Raw genomic sequence first — 16018 nt, forward strand, 5'->3', positions numbered from 1 at the left:
AATTTTAATTTATTTTGTAGCTGCCATGCAGATGAACTCAGGGTAAGATGGTAGCTTATATTTTTCCAGGAATTGTAGTAGCACTCTGTGTGCCTGGGAATAAGCAGAAAATTGTTTAGGTTGGAGAAGTCCTCTAAGATCATCCGTTCTCCCAAGCACTGCCAAGCCCTCCACCAAACCCCGTCCCCAAGTGCCACATCTCTGTGGCTTTTAAATAATTCAATAATTCTAAAGAACATCAATAATAATTGATCTTCAACTCGAGCAACTTCCCAGGCTGGGATGTGCCAGTGTCCAGGGCTGCCTGGCACAGACGAGCAGGGATGCTGGAGCAGTACATGTGGCAGGAGCAGGACAAGAGTAAATGAGCACCTGGTTAAATGATCACACATTGCTGAGGGGAGTGAGCAAGGAAAGGACGGCCAGCACCTGGGAAAGGACACCTGGCCGCAGAACTGACCCCTCCTGCATCTCTCACTTGGCTGACCCTGCCCACAGCGAGAGGCACCTGCCCCTGTTTGATTTGGGGTGACTTGGCCGCCCCGGCTGTGGTGTGAAACACGAGAGCTCTGTGAGCGGTGCTCAGGAGGATGGACCCAGCCATGAACAAAGAGCTGCTCCCGGCGCTGGATCTGGCAGGGAGCAGCTCCCTCCCTTCCAAAGTTCCAGCAAATGCTGATCCCCGTCCAAGATCCAACAAAAGGCTGTTTTGGGAATGCCTTTGTACTCCTGCTGACCTACCCGTGGCCAGCCCGCCTGTGCTTTGCTTTCAAAGAAAGGCCGCTAATTACTGGTGGCAACAATGACCGCGCTGGGGAGGCGGGAAGGCAAAGTGCAGAGTTCCTGCAGAGCTTCTCTGGGCCTTGCAGACCTCCTGCCAGAAAATGGAATTAACTGAGATTCCCAGCGATGCCCCAGCTCCCGACCCGCGTTAGCCTGGTGTTTATTCCTCACTTAGGACTCCTCCTCGTGCAGTGGAGTTTGCAGAGAATTAACAAAGCTTGTTTAGCTCTGGATTTCAGTGTCTCTGACTCGGGGCATTTTTGCTGCACTGCCTGAAGCTTCTGGAAGCCAAAACCTGGCACTGGGAATTGCAAACACTGGCCTGGGAAGTCACGGGAGCCCAGCTCTCTGAGGACCACCATCTTTTCTCATAGTGGGAATTTTGCTAGAAATAGCTGCAGCAGATCATTTAAATTTGTGGCTACTTAAAAGTAATTGTTTAATCCATTTTGCCTGACTCCACTCGGCCATTAGACCTGTTGTGGGGGAAGCTGTACCAGAGCACCACACTCCTTTTAGGGTTGCCTTGCTGCATGGGAGGCACTTCCCAGGCAGTGGAAGATGTAGTGCCTCTTTTTGTGTCCCAGCTTCCCAGATCCTGGGACAAATCTATCAAGTGAAGCTGCTTTGATCAATCCAAGTTCCCCTTCTGGAAGCCATCCGGGCAGTACTCTACACTCAGCCTCGAGATCGATCGATCCCTGCTCTCTTCCTCGTCCCATGGATTAATATATCCATTTCTCTTTCACCAAGGAACTTTGCAGCAGCTCCTGTACAAATGTGCTCAACGTGAGAGGAATTTTAAGAAGCTTCTTCAAATTTAGCACAAATGCAGCACCACGCCACGAGCATCCTGTGGCCAGAAATGGACGTTACTGCAGCCGGAGTTTTGGAGGCTCCACACCCCTTTCTAACAAGGAAAAGCCTGTAGTAAGAGGAAGAGTTGGAGTATTCAACATCCACAGGATGCACTGGGAAAGCTCCTGGTGCAGACTGGAGTGTCTCAGAAAACCACAGGTGGCTTCAAGCCTGCATTTGCAAAGCCAAACCACCACTTGGGGATGCTCCCTGTGCTTCATTTGGTGACTTCCCCAGACCCCTGCTCCTCTTTGTTGGTTAAAGTAAAAAAAAAAAAAAACCAACCCAGTTTGGTTGATTCTTGCTATTGAAAATCTCTTTAAATTAAAAATCAACAGCAGCCTGGGACAGCCAAGGGTATCTCATGACTGAGAATTTCTCCACTCCATGAAGCCCTCTCCATAAGGTGAGGCAAACCATGAGTAAAAAGCAGCATTAATAATCAGCAGCATTAAAGAATTATAAAAAGGCTGTTGGGATTTTCTTCCTCGGTGTTTCCGGCGGCGCATCAAGCACCAGATTCCCAGAAAAGTTCAGGGTTGGAACTGTAAAACCTGGGCAGCAAGGCAGAACCTTCCTGCAGGCAGGACTGAGAGAAGCAAGGCCTTGGGAAGGACCCACTCTGCCATGAACAAGAGCAGAACAGCTTCAAAGGGAGAGAAACATTTATTTGATGTAATCCACATCTGTGTTTGGGAGAGCACTCAGTGCCCTGCTGCTGCCCCCAGCATTCCCAAAATCCAGCAGCAGCCACAAACCCCACAGCTCACAGGTGGTTGTAGCAGAAGTAACAGGCACATAAAACAAAAGCCAAAGCTGAGCCTGGTGCTGAGATTTTTCAAAAGAAAATTATTGAAAAAAAAAATATTCCATGCAAATGGTTCAAAAAATTTATTGAATATTTAATTTACAAAAAACATATCCCTATGAGGTGTTCTATGCAAAATTGGATGAAATAAACTGCATATAAAACCCAACCCTAGTAATGCAAGTACAACATAGATATGAGACCACAGAAAGGAGAAAAATATAGTAATAATAATCATGAAACACACGTGACATTCATGAAGGATTGTCCCAACCATCCAAGAACTGGTTCAACATGATGCCTTCCTCCTTGATACACCGTACATTTCACCATTTTGTACAGGCCTTCTATATTCCATTGGTCCAAATTTAGAGTTGAAGGAATTCTTTGCCTTCTTTCTTGGCTGCTACACCAGATTTGCCATTTTTCTTTAGACCAGAAGGTGGAAACAGACAGTACAGACATTGAACACGTGCACTACTGGATACAACTTGCTATCTTTGGTAGGGACCCTAAATCTGCAGTGCTCAGCTTTCTAGAGCGACAGGAATTTCAGTTTTGGCAAAAAAAAACAAAACAAAACCAAACCCAAACAGGTTTAATTGTGTTGTTTAGTAGAACAGTACTGGCAGTTTCTGCTGAACATACAAAAAAAAAAGACTCTTGTCTGGTTTAAAAATGGAGATCATTCACATGGGCTTCAAATCCAATGATTAACATTCCTTGACTCGAGAATGGTTCCATAAAATGTCACCACTGCACAGCAGGCCCTTCCCTGTGTGGCAATGGATGTGCTGCACGCAGGACACAACTGCAACCCTGCCCCTCCCACCTTTTCCTGCCATTTAAAGCAATGGGAATATTCCTGCAGGTCTGGATGCCAGTTTCCTTCTGAACAAGCAGGAATCTCCTTGGGTGACTTAACATTTGCACAGTAACTTTTCCAAGTTTTCCTGGGAAAAGAGGAGGGTGAAGCAAAACCAAAAATGTAAAGGAATTTGGGACAATCAGTGCCAGAGAGTTTGCAGCCCTCCTCTGGGATAACATGAGCAGGAGGAGCAGGACCAAGAAAAAATAATTTAAAAAGAGGAAAAATAAAATTAATTCAAGAGCCAAGGAACTTCACTTTAAAAGAGAGAGAAAAAGTACCAGACTGTTTCCTTCATAACATTAATATTCCATAAATATTGGACAGTATTTGATTAACTGCCATTAGCTGCAATTTTCAAACATTTTCTCTGTTTTTTTCAAGAACTATCTGGAAAAGAAAAGAAAGAAAGAAAAGAAGAAAAAAGAAAAGAAAATAAAAAGCCCCCAACTCTGCACCTCCCCAGTCCTCCCCACTTGGTGGAAATGCAAACAACCTGCATAGCCATGACCTTCTCAGCTGCTTATTGGAAGACTAACTAGACTTGAACACTTGAGTAAATCTGCTCACTTAGGAGTAAAACATGCAATATTACAGCAGACAGCTACCTGTCCTCCAAAAGGCTTGGCTAATTTGGCAGAGAAGAAACGTTTCCAGAAGAAAATAAATCCCAAGAGCCTCGGTGACAGACGGAGTAGTTACAATATATTAGCGATTTCTGTGGCATAAACGTTCTAAAAAGCATCAGCGAAGTATTAAATATAAAAGCCATATGTCTACACCCCCTCCATCCTCAGGAAAGCCTCGTGGTCTGTAGTGTGAGCAGTCGTGTGTGCGGCCTGGGGAATTAAGGCATCAGCAGCAGCGGGAGCCCCTACTGCCTGAGCTCCACGTAGTTGGCAGGGAAGAGGCCGTAGCGGCCCTTGCACACGCCCCGCCACCAGCCGTCGTCGATCATCTCGATGTTGGTGATGATGTCGTCGGGGTCGAAGGAGATCTCGTCGTCACCCGCTGCAGGGAGAGCCCAACAGGGTCAGCACTCACACAAGCAAAGGGCTCACAACAGCCCCAGCACCTGGGTGAAAGGGCTTTCTGGAAACTCCCACCGCTCCCACAAACAGCACCCAGTAACTCGCGCAAGCGTCTCCACGCTGCTGTTAAACCCCCAAATCCCTGACTTTCATCTGCTACTACAAGGGACATAAAAAGGCAAAGGAAAAATCCAGATTTATCTTGTGCAGAACAGAGCTTTCAAAGGCAAAGGGTGAAAACAAGAGCTTTGCTCACCAGCTTGGTAATCGTAAAGGGCTATGGCTGTGATCCCAAGTTCATTTTCATACTCATCATAGGCATTTTCTTCTGAAGAGAGGAGAGAACAATTAAAACACGAAGCACATTATCCCCTCAGTTCTTTTCTGTGGTGCTTCTCCTTCAATTGCACTGCTAACCCACACAGGAAGCAGGGAACAACCCATGCTAGGTTTCAGCAGTGCTGCTGTTCCTTCTGCATGGAGTTTTTCCCTAAATCACACACACCTGAAGCATGAAAGGAAGCACTTACAAGAGACATTTAGCACAGGACTACATAAAAACAATCAGCCCTGTACTGCTTCTGTAAAACGTGACAGGACAGCTGAGCTCAAGATCACCGTCTAAGAGAATAATTAATACAAGTGGTGCATGCTGGGGAGGCAGAAAGGGGCCTGCTTCAAATTCCCAGTTTTTGTACCAGAGCAGGTTCATCCTTCACACCTCTTTCAGTAATCAGAAGAGGTGAGAAAAACCCAGGAATTCAAAAGAACCTTACTCTTGCAGTTTCGCAGATCCCTACTCGGCTCCCTCACAGGCACAGAACACAACACATCCATTTCAAACTCCAAGAATTGTTGATTGGATTTTTTTGCTGGCTCGGCACACGTTTAATCTCCAGCTCAGTGCTTTCTTCTCACGTTGAGCTACATTCCACGGGGTGGGAATGGTTACCCCTGAATTTCTTTTTGAACTGAGGCCCTGGAGAGCACTGTAATTACTCCAACTTCATCTCACAGAAGTTAAGTAACTTCAACACCTTGCTGCAGCCATATATTAATTTCCTAATTAAAGTTTGTTGGTGGGGAATGTAGAAAGTCTCATCGGACTGAGAGTTTAGAAAACTAGGACAGCGTGCTATCGGCACCACTGCTCAGTAAGCTCCTGCACAAGGAAATAATCCTTATCTTAAGGGGTTTGCTGCGAGAAACAAACCTGCTTGGTAGTGGTCTGCTGCTCCTGCCACCTCATAGACAGTCTCTGGCTCGTACTCCGCCTCCCGCTGGCTCACTGCTTCCTGGTAGTCCGGCTCCGCTGCTTTGTAGCCAGCCTCTGGCTCCCGGGCAGTGGGGTAGGATGGGCTGGAGCTCTTGTAGGCTGACCCTGCCTCGTAGGAAACTGCATCCTGCAGGAAGACAGGGGAGCTCTGTCAGGGTTTTGGAAGAGGTTCCCATGCTCAGGATCAAACCCCACGTCCCGAAGGTGATCCCAACAAACCTCGTAGAGCGGGCTGGAGGGCGCCTTCTGCTCCGCCACCTGTGGGACAGGAGAGGCTGGTGGCGTCTGCTTCTTGGCTTTAGCTTGCTCCTAAATCCAGGAGAAAGGAAAACTTCAGTGCAGTTCAGTCGCTACAGAGATGACCAAGAGACAACCCTCCAGAATAAGGGACAGGCAGCATATCCTGCAACAAACTGCTGTGGTCACAGGAGGACTGGGCTGGCTGGGCCGAGCAGAGCACCAGAAGTGCAGCAAAGCACAAGGGAAAAAAGGGAAGAAACAAAACCCCATGGCACATATGCATGCCTGTGTTTAAAAATAGAGTACCAGTGCTGTTGGGCCCATCCCCAGAGGAGCTGCAGGGTTTTGGTGCTCAGTGTATTCATTCTGCTCATCAGCTGGCTGGGCTTCACGTCCCATTTCAGCCTGAGTTTAATGAACCTGAAGCCCACACACGTTCTGGGTGCATGACTGATGAACTGCCTTTGATGAGAAATGGCCCTGCAAGCTCTGGCAGGTCTGCAAAACTTCCTGCCAAGGCAAAGGACTGAATAGCTCAGACAAAAGAGGGTCCTACACAGTGACAGTGCAGGATTCAAATGTTCAGAGGAGCTAAGAGATGTAGCAGAAATAAAAGTAGTATTGCTATTGTGTTCTGTGACACAAAGAACGTGGATCTGTTCTGGCACTCAAGTGCTTCATGCTGTGCCATCCCACCTGTGAATCACAGGGCAATTCCACATCAGTGGGAAGCCACTCATTAGGGAGCCAGGACACCGAAGTGCAAGAAATGCTGTGTTGCTCACATGACACAAAAAAAGGTAACTATTTCAACAGGTAACTTTCATTTTGCCTCTCTTTACCACAGGGGAAAAGAAAACCACGAATCCAGGGCCAAACTGTCTTCTTCATTGAAAAAAAGAAGAGAGGATGTGTGCAATGGGAATCTGTGCACTCCAGTAGTTTAGGCCCATCAAACTGTAATACCCCAGAGGATTCTCAGGAGAAATGGCAGTACAGAGATGAAGCGGTAGGACTTTGTTCCAAAAAACTCTTCCTTTCCTTTGCTTGTCACAGCTCAGAAAAAAATACATCTAACGAAGAAAGCAAACCGTGTTTTGAGAGCAGAACCAGCTTTGAAGACAACTCAAAGCTTAGTGCTGTGCTTTTTGGAAAAAATCTCTCCTGATGCAAACCCTCCCCCACTTTTAACTCCTGTGCTACAGATAAAAAAGATAAAAAGACACCAGCATAGTGATTATTAGAAGTCAAACCTAAGTTTCGGGACAAATTAAGCAGTATCAATCCATTATTGATGTCAAACGTGGCAAGAGTTTGACTAACTTGTCCTAGGAAATGGGTCTGCAATCCAGATTATAGTTTAGGATAGACACAGCATAATTGCCATAAAACATTTAAATTGCATGGTCCCCCTCAGGCTGGGTTTTGTTCCACAGTGAAATGCTCCATGTGAAAGAGCATCCTGCCTTTTTTTCCAAGGCAGCAGAGCAGAGTGAAATCGTGAGGCAGCACTGACTCAACCCAGCCATCGAAGAAGAGCTCCCTGAGCACTCTTTGACTGTGTGACATTTGTGAGAAGCAAACCAGAACGAGGATTACCAGTAAACAGGGCTCTGGAAGGAATGCAGTCCATATGCACATTCCCCTGGTGGGAGTGTGTGTGCTCACATACCCTCTGAAAGTGGGACTTCATCCTTTGGTGTGAAGAAGTTCCCTGACAGGAATAAAGTTCACTCCAGTCAGAGTCCGTGCCCGCCCTTTGCACTGTCTGTGGATGCTGTGGATCACATCCCTGCCCTTCCCATGCTCAGCTTGGGAGCAAGGGGCAGTGCCAGCAGTGCCATTTCAGCTCTCCTCAGCCTCATTCCCCCTGTCCATGCCTGCAGAATCCCACAATTAACCATGGAGACGTTCAGGCTGTAAGAACATTAATCATCTCGTTACGGGGAAATTTAAATACCAGCTTTGGGGGAAAAACTTCCAATGTGTCCAGGCAACAGAATCCTTGATGAAACACAAGAAAAATCCATCAAAATGGCTTGGATTTAACCCACACTTACAGCAAAAATACCAGCAAATAAATAATGTAATTCCTGAGATAACAAAGGAATAAAACCAAAAAGGCAGTAGTTAAGGTCCCTTCCAACCCAAACCATTCCATGACCTCTTCCTCTCCCAGCTTTTCTCCAGCACAGTAAAGAAACCCCAGGAGTGTTTGGGGGAAGGTATTAAAAGTCCACGTGGAGGAAAGGCAGCACTAGACTGATGCAGAAAAGATGAGCTCCCATTCAGCCTGTGATACATCTCTGCAGTGAACATACGCTCGCACGGCACATCATGGTGCCATAAGGCAAAACAGGTGATAATAGCACCTTTTTGTACTCTTAAAACAAATTAGTTACATCAAGCCTTAGTCTCCTCTAATATAAACTAATCTAAACAAATATGCAAATTCCATACAGCAGGCAAGATGCAGTTTCTGACTAAACATCTTGCTTATGAATAACACAAAAATCACTAAGCTTTTACCCCTGCCAATGCTAAGTCAATTGTTTTAGTTCCCTAAGATTCAATAAACATTGGGAGGATTATCTTGCCCTAATCTCCTGGCTGTGTGCTGCACCACCTCCATCTCCCAAAACACTGATCCCAAAGGAACAGCACCACCAGCTATCACCATGGGGTTAAATTTCTTGTATGTGCAGGGCTTTTGGGGGACAACAGAGCTCTCTCCTCATGAGCTCCTTTGTGCCCAAAGGGAATCTGGGACTGCCAAAAGGCAGAAGTGCAGGAGGAAAAGGCCAGGCTGGAGTCACGCACAGCCAAAGCACAGACACAAACACACACTTTGAGCTTTACAGCCCAGCTGGAAAGGAGGAAAATACCTTTTCTCAGAGATTCCCTTTTCTCCCAGCACTGCACTGAAACCAGGCTGCTCCTATAGGACTTGAATTTTACTGACCTCCAGTTTCCTCCGAGCCTCCTCCTGTTCTTGCTTCTCCCTGGCCATTCTTTGGGCTCTCTCAGCTTCTGCCTTCCTTCGGTCTTCCTGCTCTTTCTCCTTGGCCAGGTTCTCAAAGTTAGCTCGGATGCTGCTTGTTTTATTAGCAACTGTGACATGGAAAAGAATTCAGGTCAAGTCATGTCTCAGGTCCTATATAAAGGTAGCCCAGAATGAGTTTTTGCTACGAATTTCTGCTTTTCTGCCCTCTGAGCTCATAGTCCAGTCAGGGAAGTCCTTCTTTCTTCCTCCCCCTTCCCAGCTCAAACCTCTTGTGCACCAAGAGTCTTCCAAAAAAACCTCTGCTTCTCCCTCCTCTCCTTCATGATACAACCTCCACCACTCTCCTACACAGCTCACTCTCCCTTATTTTTCCCTTCCTTAATTCTGACGAGCCTCAAGAGAAAAAACAAACTGTAACAAAGCAAAACAACCTCTAAAGGAAGGAGGCAGAGTATCTGAGGCTGCTAAAGAGCTGCAAATGCAGCAGTTCCCTCTGGATGATCCTTACTCAGCACTACTACATCAATATCCCAGGATTCTGGACATTATCACCTCCAAAGAAAGGATTTGGGGCCAATGCCTTACCAGCTTCTACTGGCTTGGTCTTCTGATAAGTTGATGCTGGTTTCTCAATATCTTCAAAAGTTGCTGCATTCTATCAGTAAGGCCAAAAAGGATACATGTAAAAACACCCACAAATTCATGAAGACATTCACACAGCCTCAGCCTGACATATTTTACTGTAACAGTGTCCCCCCCTAAGGCTTTTTGCAGAACATCAAAACCAAATCAGGAAGAATCAAAACTTGACATAATAATAATAATAATAATAATAATCCTTTCTGCAAGTCAAACTAGAAGGAATTAATGTTCAGGGGCAGTTCTAAACACATCAAAATCCTATTAATTAAAAAAAATGTTTAAGAGTGACTCATCAGAACTAAAAGCAAGGCAATACCCTAAACATACACTGTGTAGCTGTTGCTGTTCTAATCCACATAAGATGGCATCAGCTCTGTGTGTATAAATTTGCTTTTTAAAGGTTTAGGAAAGCACAAACCTTTACTCTTAGACTGGAGAAGTGTCCAGAAATAGAGAGCTGAGCCGTGCAGATCCAACCAGGCTGCTCTGCAGCCCCACAGACTATTGAAGTCTTGGCTCTTTGAAGGAACCTACCTTGTCCATCCGATCTTTCTGGACACCGTACTTCCCTCCAAATCCTTTGGAATAATCTAAAGGCAGGACAAAAAAGGTCAGAGCAGGGAGTTTGGTGCCCCTCCCGCCTTGCTGCCAGATGCAAACAGCCACCTCAGGTGCAAAGAGCCATTTCAGCTGCATGCAGAGCCACAGTGACAGCCACCAGAGAAAATGCAACTTGGCTTTGATGCAGAGAGGACACAGAAGCCCAGGAGCCCTCAGGAAGACCAGCAGACGACAGACTGTGGGCCACATGCATTCCCTGAGTAAACGTGAAGCTGAGGATTGATCAGGGATCAAGCAGAGAGTAAGGGAGGAGCCCTTCTGATGCATCACTTCTGCAACACAGCCTTTGACTGCACCAATTCTGAGCCCTCTGCAGAAATCATGGAGCCTGAGACATTTTCTGTGCTCAAAGGAGTCTTCGGTGACTACAGAGGTGTTTTAGTTTTGGGTTTTTTTTTCCTCTTTAGCTTGGTAAATTCCATGAATGGCAGGAAAATGTAACAAACTTCTCATTCCAGTGGGTTTGGCTGTGATACTCCGCTGGTGAATATTAAAGCCACTGGAGATCACTCCTGCTCTACAGGTGGAAAGGGGCAATTCTACAGGCCACAGCTTCAGTTGCCTAAAGCAGCTCGCCAGCACAGATATGGGGTGGCTGTGCTATCCCACACCAGCCCTGAGCTGCACACTCTGCCTCCCAGCTGGTGCTGACCCCAGCCCTCATGACACTCCCAAGTCAGATTCACTCACTAGTGATGCTGATAAAAACAACAAACAAACCTGGACAGGAGTGGGTTTCTGCTCTCACAGGAATGTCTGAGGAGCACCAGAGCAGCACAACAGCAGCAGCCAGAGTGTGTGGCTGGAAAAAACACCTCTTTGTGGTGGCAGTGAGCTGTAGGAATGTGCCCTCACACTCTCTACATGGACAGGCTTTCCTATCCATCCCTGGAATACGAGCCCTGCTCCTCTCAGCCCCCAGACCACTGGCTCTCCCTGCCAGCCATTGTAGTGTTTGCACTCGGGCTCTGAAAGTCTGTCTGTGTCACTACAGCACAGGAAAATATCAACTATCAATGAGCACCCTCGTTTTCTTCAGCTTGGTATGTATTTTCAGCCAGAATAAATATACTACACTTACATTTTCCTGCTCCAGACTCCTCACTTTAAGATAACGGAAAACCAGGAATTCATGGGTTGTACCCCAACTATTTCACAATGAATAAACAGAGCATTATAACAGCATTTGCTCACCCAAGAACCACAAACATTCCCTACTTCTTTCAAAGACTACAATAATTGTTAAATGATCTTGCCACAGCTCATTGATTGTTAATGGTTACGTGCATGGCCATTATCTGAATATTTTCCCACCAATTTATCCAGGCAAAACCTTATATTTAGTCTCTAAAACTGACTTCATTAACATCATACTAACAGTAATGTTATTATCACACTGCATGTACAGCTATTAATTAATTCAGGATTTTGCAGAGCTGTTGACTAAACCTTGGGTTTCCTGAACATAGGCTTGCTTTAGGTAATACTTGAAGGATAAAATGAAGAAAACTGCTGGATCATGGAAGGACAGAAGCGCAAGAAAGTGTCTGCACATTCCTGGCGTTGATCTACTCAGAGAACTATTTCAGACTGTGAGAGAAGTGGCTGCACTGGTAAGAAAGTAACAAGTGAAAAACGGTGCCTTGTTGAGATTCATGCTTGGCTAGTTTCTCCTTGTAATCAAACCCCACAGCAGATGGGTCCTGCCTTTCTGTCTGTACACCAAATTTCCCTCCGAAACCACTCTTATAGTCTGAAAAAGCCACATGGGATACATTAAAACCAAGGCAGGAAAATAAAGAAGTTTAGTCAGAGACACTCAAAATAATTTTTGCAATATTTTCAATTATCAGCAATTTTGGATGGTGAAAAAAAAAAAACAAACTATCTCAAGACACTTCTGTAAAAGTAAATTGAAAAAAGTCTCAACTTGAGATGATTTATCAGATATAAGAACACCATTCTGAAGTCACAGAAAAAAACCATTTCTCAACATTTTTCATCCATACTGCATAATGCACTTGCATTTCATCAAAGGTATGAACACAGGCACACAGCTAATTTGTTCACCCAAACAAAACAACAAAATACACAAGAGAATAAACAAAATAAACACCAAAACATACAAGAGAATCAAATGAGCTTCCTTCATCAGCGTGGTTAACATTTGTACAGACAGCCGACTTTTAAAGAAGTGTGAAGATGGGCTCCACAGAGACCACCCTCCAGACATTCCTTAAAGGAAGGAGGAATATCCCTGCTGCCACACAGCTTGAGGGAGAAAAGGTTTCAGCTAAGAGCTGATCATTCCCTACTGCTGCCTAGGGGACAGCCATTTACATACATGTATATATATATATTTATATATATAAATACATATGTGTGTTATAAAACGAGGGATGGCACAGGAAAAAAGGGCTTCAGGTAATCCTCTCACAACAAATCTGCTGGAGCACCCAACAGAACAATATTCTGAGGAACAGTTTTAATTTCATCACTGAAAAACATTAATTTAAAAGCAGTGACAGGCAGAGGGCTAGAGAGCAACAGCTGCATTTTACAGGAAGTTATGTTTTTACTGGGCACCAAGTATTTCACAGTAATAGGTACCCCACAGGCCAGGAAGAAGGACTGCATTTTAGTCTGTCCCTGCACGAAAACAGGGATATACACAACAGAATCCGGACGGGAAAAATTATTTGAGGGAAGTACAAAGGAATTCCTAACCTGTGGTTTGCACAACTCGACTGAAAAAGGAAAATAATCCAGGCTACTTGCAGGCTCATAAAGGGAGAATTTAGCCCTGAGCCTGGACTTTGAGGGGCTGGGTGTCAGCTGTGCCAAAGCCGCTCTGCAGCCACCAGTTCAACCAGTGACAGCAAAACCCAGGCACAGGAAAGGAGCCTCACGCCAGCTCCTTTGAGGCTGTGCCCGAAGACACCAGGGCAGGGGGCTCACACAGGCAACAGGAGGTCACAATGAGGGGAGGCAGAAAGAACAGCAAGGAATGGAGAGCTCTGTACCTTTCTGCGACTCGTGCAGCTGCACTTTCTCCTGGTGGTCCCAGCCAAGGGCACACTTGTCCTGTCTGTCTGTCTGCACGCCAAACTTGCCTCCAAAGCCCTTTACATAATCTGTGGAGTTTTCAGAAAACATTATTGCAGTTCGTAGCTGTAAACTGCATTCAACAGAAAAACCAGGAACATGTTAGGGGATAAGCCACCCTGTTCATAATACACGCACTCATTTGAGGGGATGCACAGTCTGCACACATACAGGGCAAACACACATTTACCACAAAAAAAAATAAATAATCCAAAAACTCCCACCCAAAAAAACCCCACAGACAAAATATTTTTCCCAGGTTTAAAAGGGTCTGAGCTGCTATTTTTAAAGAAGATAATAAAAACCTTTCTGTGATTCATGTTTTTCCGTTTTGCCTTGATATTCAAAGCCAACAGCACTTTTATCCACTTTGTCCTTGTCGACACCATATTTACCACCAAAGCCCTTGGAATAATCTAGAGATAAGAGGGAAGAGTTTTGTTTTAAGTGTTCAGCAACAAAATCATCACCTTGAAAAATTGTGATAATCAGGGCTGCTAGCATTACATCATGTTTTGAAAGAAGCACTGACAGCCTCAGATAAACTTGATTTCAGACACTGAAGTCAGAAATCCTTCAGAATACCTTCTCCAGGATGGAAAATAAAATTGCATTTTGCTGGGCAATACCAGCAGTTCAGCTGCTTGACTCCTTGGTAAAATTCTGAAGACACTTTAGCAAAGTGAACTTCAAAACCTGTGTCAGCAACAGCCTGGATGCTTTTAAACACCCCCTGCTCCTTGCTAGCATTTCTAGAGCACAAACATTTCTTTGGGATAAACAGGAAACAGATGGCAAATTGTCACAATTTTTTAATAAAATGGTCAATTTTTGATCAGACATGCCTGGAAACCTGACCAGCAACACAAAATCTATTAACTCTAAATGCTGCTAACTGGCAAATATTTTAATCCACAAACAGCTGATTCTTTTCGAAGCACTTCTCTGTGGTGGTTAAACTGCTCACAGTCTGAATACTTTGATCTACAGCTTTTCAAAAGGAGCTGCAAAAAACCTCCTTAAAACCAGGCAGAACTGACGGGTTTTTAGGCTTCTTTTTTCAGAAGTCGAGGTTTTCAGCAATGTAAATTTTACCCAGCATTACCTTTCAGCAGGTTGGGAGTGCAAGAAGTGTAAAACATAAGTATTTTACAACATGGCCTATGGGCAGAGCCTACAGCATCAGGGAAGGAGCCTGCTAACACATGTGTGTCTATTCACCCTTCTGGGAGTCGTGTTTCTCAGTTTTCCCCTGGTAATCAAACCCCACTGCACTCTTGTCCACTCTGTCAGCCTGTACTCCGTATTTTCCACCAAAACCACTTGAGTAGTCTGCATTGAGAGTAAAGCACAATAAAAACAGCATGAAGGCACTTGTCACAGATACAGCATAGCCTAGCAATTGAGGGGAAAAACAAGTTATTTCAGAACTGAAGTATTATTAATGCTTTAGCACACAAAATTCGGTTTCATTTTAAATACAAGATAAGCAACCGTCCTACAGCTTATGATGGTTCCCATTAAATTTATTCCCTATTTCCAACAGGGTGCAATACAGCAAAGAGCAACTCCCAGTCTTCCTGACATGTCCTTGAACCTCACTTCAGAGAGAAAAATAAGACTCCTGACGACCCACTATTTCCTTGCCTTAAAACCTCATCAACTCATGAAACTGCTCTGAAATTCATTTATTCCTCTTCTGTTCCACCAAACCCACCATTTGATTCATTGAGAATGTCATGCAGAGGTCTCACTAAACGAGGTACTTTCCATACAGTGAAAGAATCTACTCTGGTTTTTACAGAAAATGTGCTCACAGAGGTGACCACCTCCCCACTTTACCTTTTTGGGAGGGATGCTTCTCAGTTTTGCCTTGATATTCAAACCCAACAGCTGACTGGAAGAGAAATAAAATGACATGTGTGACAGAGTTAGGCATTAGGAGAAAAACTGCACGAAGAGCATGGCAAGTGGATGAAGAGCATGGCAAGCTCCTGTGTCTTTCCATACTGCTCTGACCTTCTGGACTGGGGGCATAAATACCTATTTAACTTATGAGCCATATGCATTTACATGGTAATTTAGTGCATGGCAAATCATACCAGCAGCACACTCCAGTCTGGCCTTGCCAGGTCCAGCAATTCAGTATGACAAAAATCCAGCATTTCCATGCAGGGATTGTTACGGAGTCTTGGAACACGACATTAATCATCCTGCCCAGTAGTTCATGTTAAGATACAGGGCAAACCATCCCCCAAACCCCTCCTGCTATAGCATTCACACTGACCTTGTCCAAGAATACAAGAAAAGTAATATTTTAACATCTCTTTTCAGCTTTCTTTTCAACTCATCTCAATCTCCCACGAGGGATTTTTTTCTGCTCCGCTTTAAACAGCAATTCATCTCCATAACAGTCAGTGTTAGCTTCTGCTAAACTTCAAAAAGAGCAGGAAGAGCAGCCCACGACAGCATCCTAAGGCACTGGAATTTTGCAGTTTTATGTACAAAAGGAGGAAATAAACCACTGTGGGTGGCTGCAGGAGGAGATGACATCACTCACCTGGTCAACTCTATCGGTTTGTACTCCAAACTTGCCACCAAACCCTTTCACCGAATCCACTTGGGAGCAATGCTTAGAAAGTTTGGATTGGTATTCATGTCCAACAGCTGACTGCAAGAAATTGGTTAAGTTCAGAGACAGCAGTTCTACACAGGTCTGTGTGTCAGACAAAACACTGCACCAAGCAACCTGAGGGTGAGTTTTGTTACCAACATGCATCAC

The 16018-nt window shown here is 44.9% G+C and overlaps 1 protein-coding gene across 6 annotated transcripts in view; it reads right to left on the minus strand.

Annotated features, from left to right (window-relative positions):
• Positions 1 to 2515: 2515 nt before the first annotated feature.
• Positions 2516 to 16018, minus strand: part of CTTN (cortactin) — a 17778-nt gene continuing 4275 nt past the window's right edge. Inside the window, exons 4-16 of one of the 6 annotated variants that reach the window (XM_008632682.2) lie at positions 15797 to 15907; positions 15079 to 15133; positions 14458 to 14568; positions 13542 to 13652; positions 13155 to 13265; positions 11774 to 11884; positions 10045 to 10100; positions 9454 to 9523; positions 8827 to 8975; positions 5844 to 5933; positions 5562 to 5751; positions 4605 to 4676; positions 2516 to 4328 (exon numbers count right to left, since the gene is read on the minus strand). In XM_008632682.2, coding sequence (XP_008630904.1) covers positions 4192 to 4328; positions 4605 to 4676; positions 5562 to 5751; positions 5844 to 5933; positions 8827 to 8975; positions 9454 to 9523; positions 10045 to 10100; positions 11774 to 11884; positions 13155 to 13265; positions 13542 to 13652; positions 14458 to 14568; positions 15079 to 15133; positions 15797 to 15907 — 1374 coding nt within the window. In that variant the 3' untranslated portion in view covers positions 2516 to 4191. Of the gene's footprint in view, positions 4329 to 4604; positions 4677 to 5561; positions 5773 to 5843; positions 5934 to 8826; positions 8976 to 9453; positions 9524 to 10044; positions 10101 to 11773; positions 11885 to 13154; positions 13266 to 13541; positions 13653 to 14457; positions 14569 to 15078; positions 15134 to 15796; positions 15908 to 16018 lie in introns of all 6 variants that reach the window. The other 5 variants (XM_017733039.1, XM_017733040.1, XM_017733042.1 and 2 more) reach the window with 5 other exon arrangements.

The sequence above is a fragment of the Corvus brachyrhynchos genome, unplaced genomic scaffold (assembly GCF_000691975.1).
Source record: "Corvus brachyrhynchos isolate BGI_N302 unplaced genomic scaffold, ASM69197v1 scaffold315, whole genome shotgun sequence".
Taxonomy (NCBI): Eukaryota; Metazoa; Chordata; class Aves; order Passeriformes; family Corvidae; genus Corvus; species Corvus brachyrhynchos.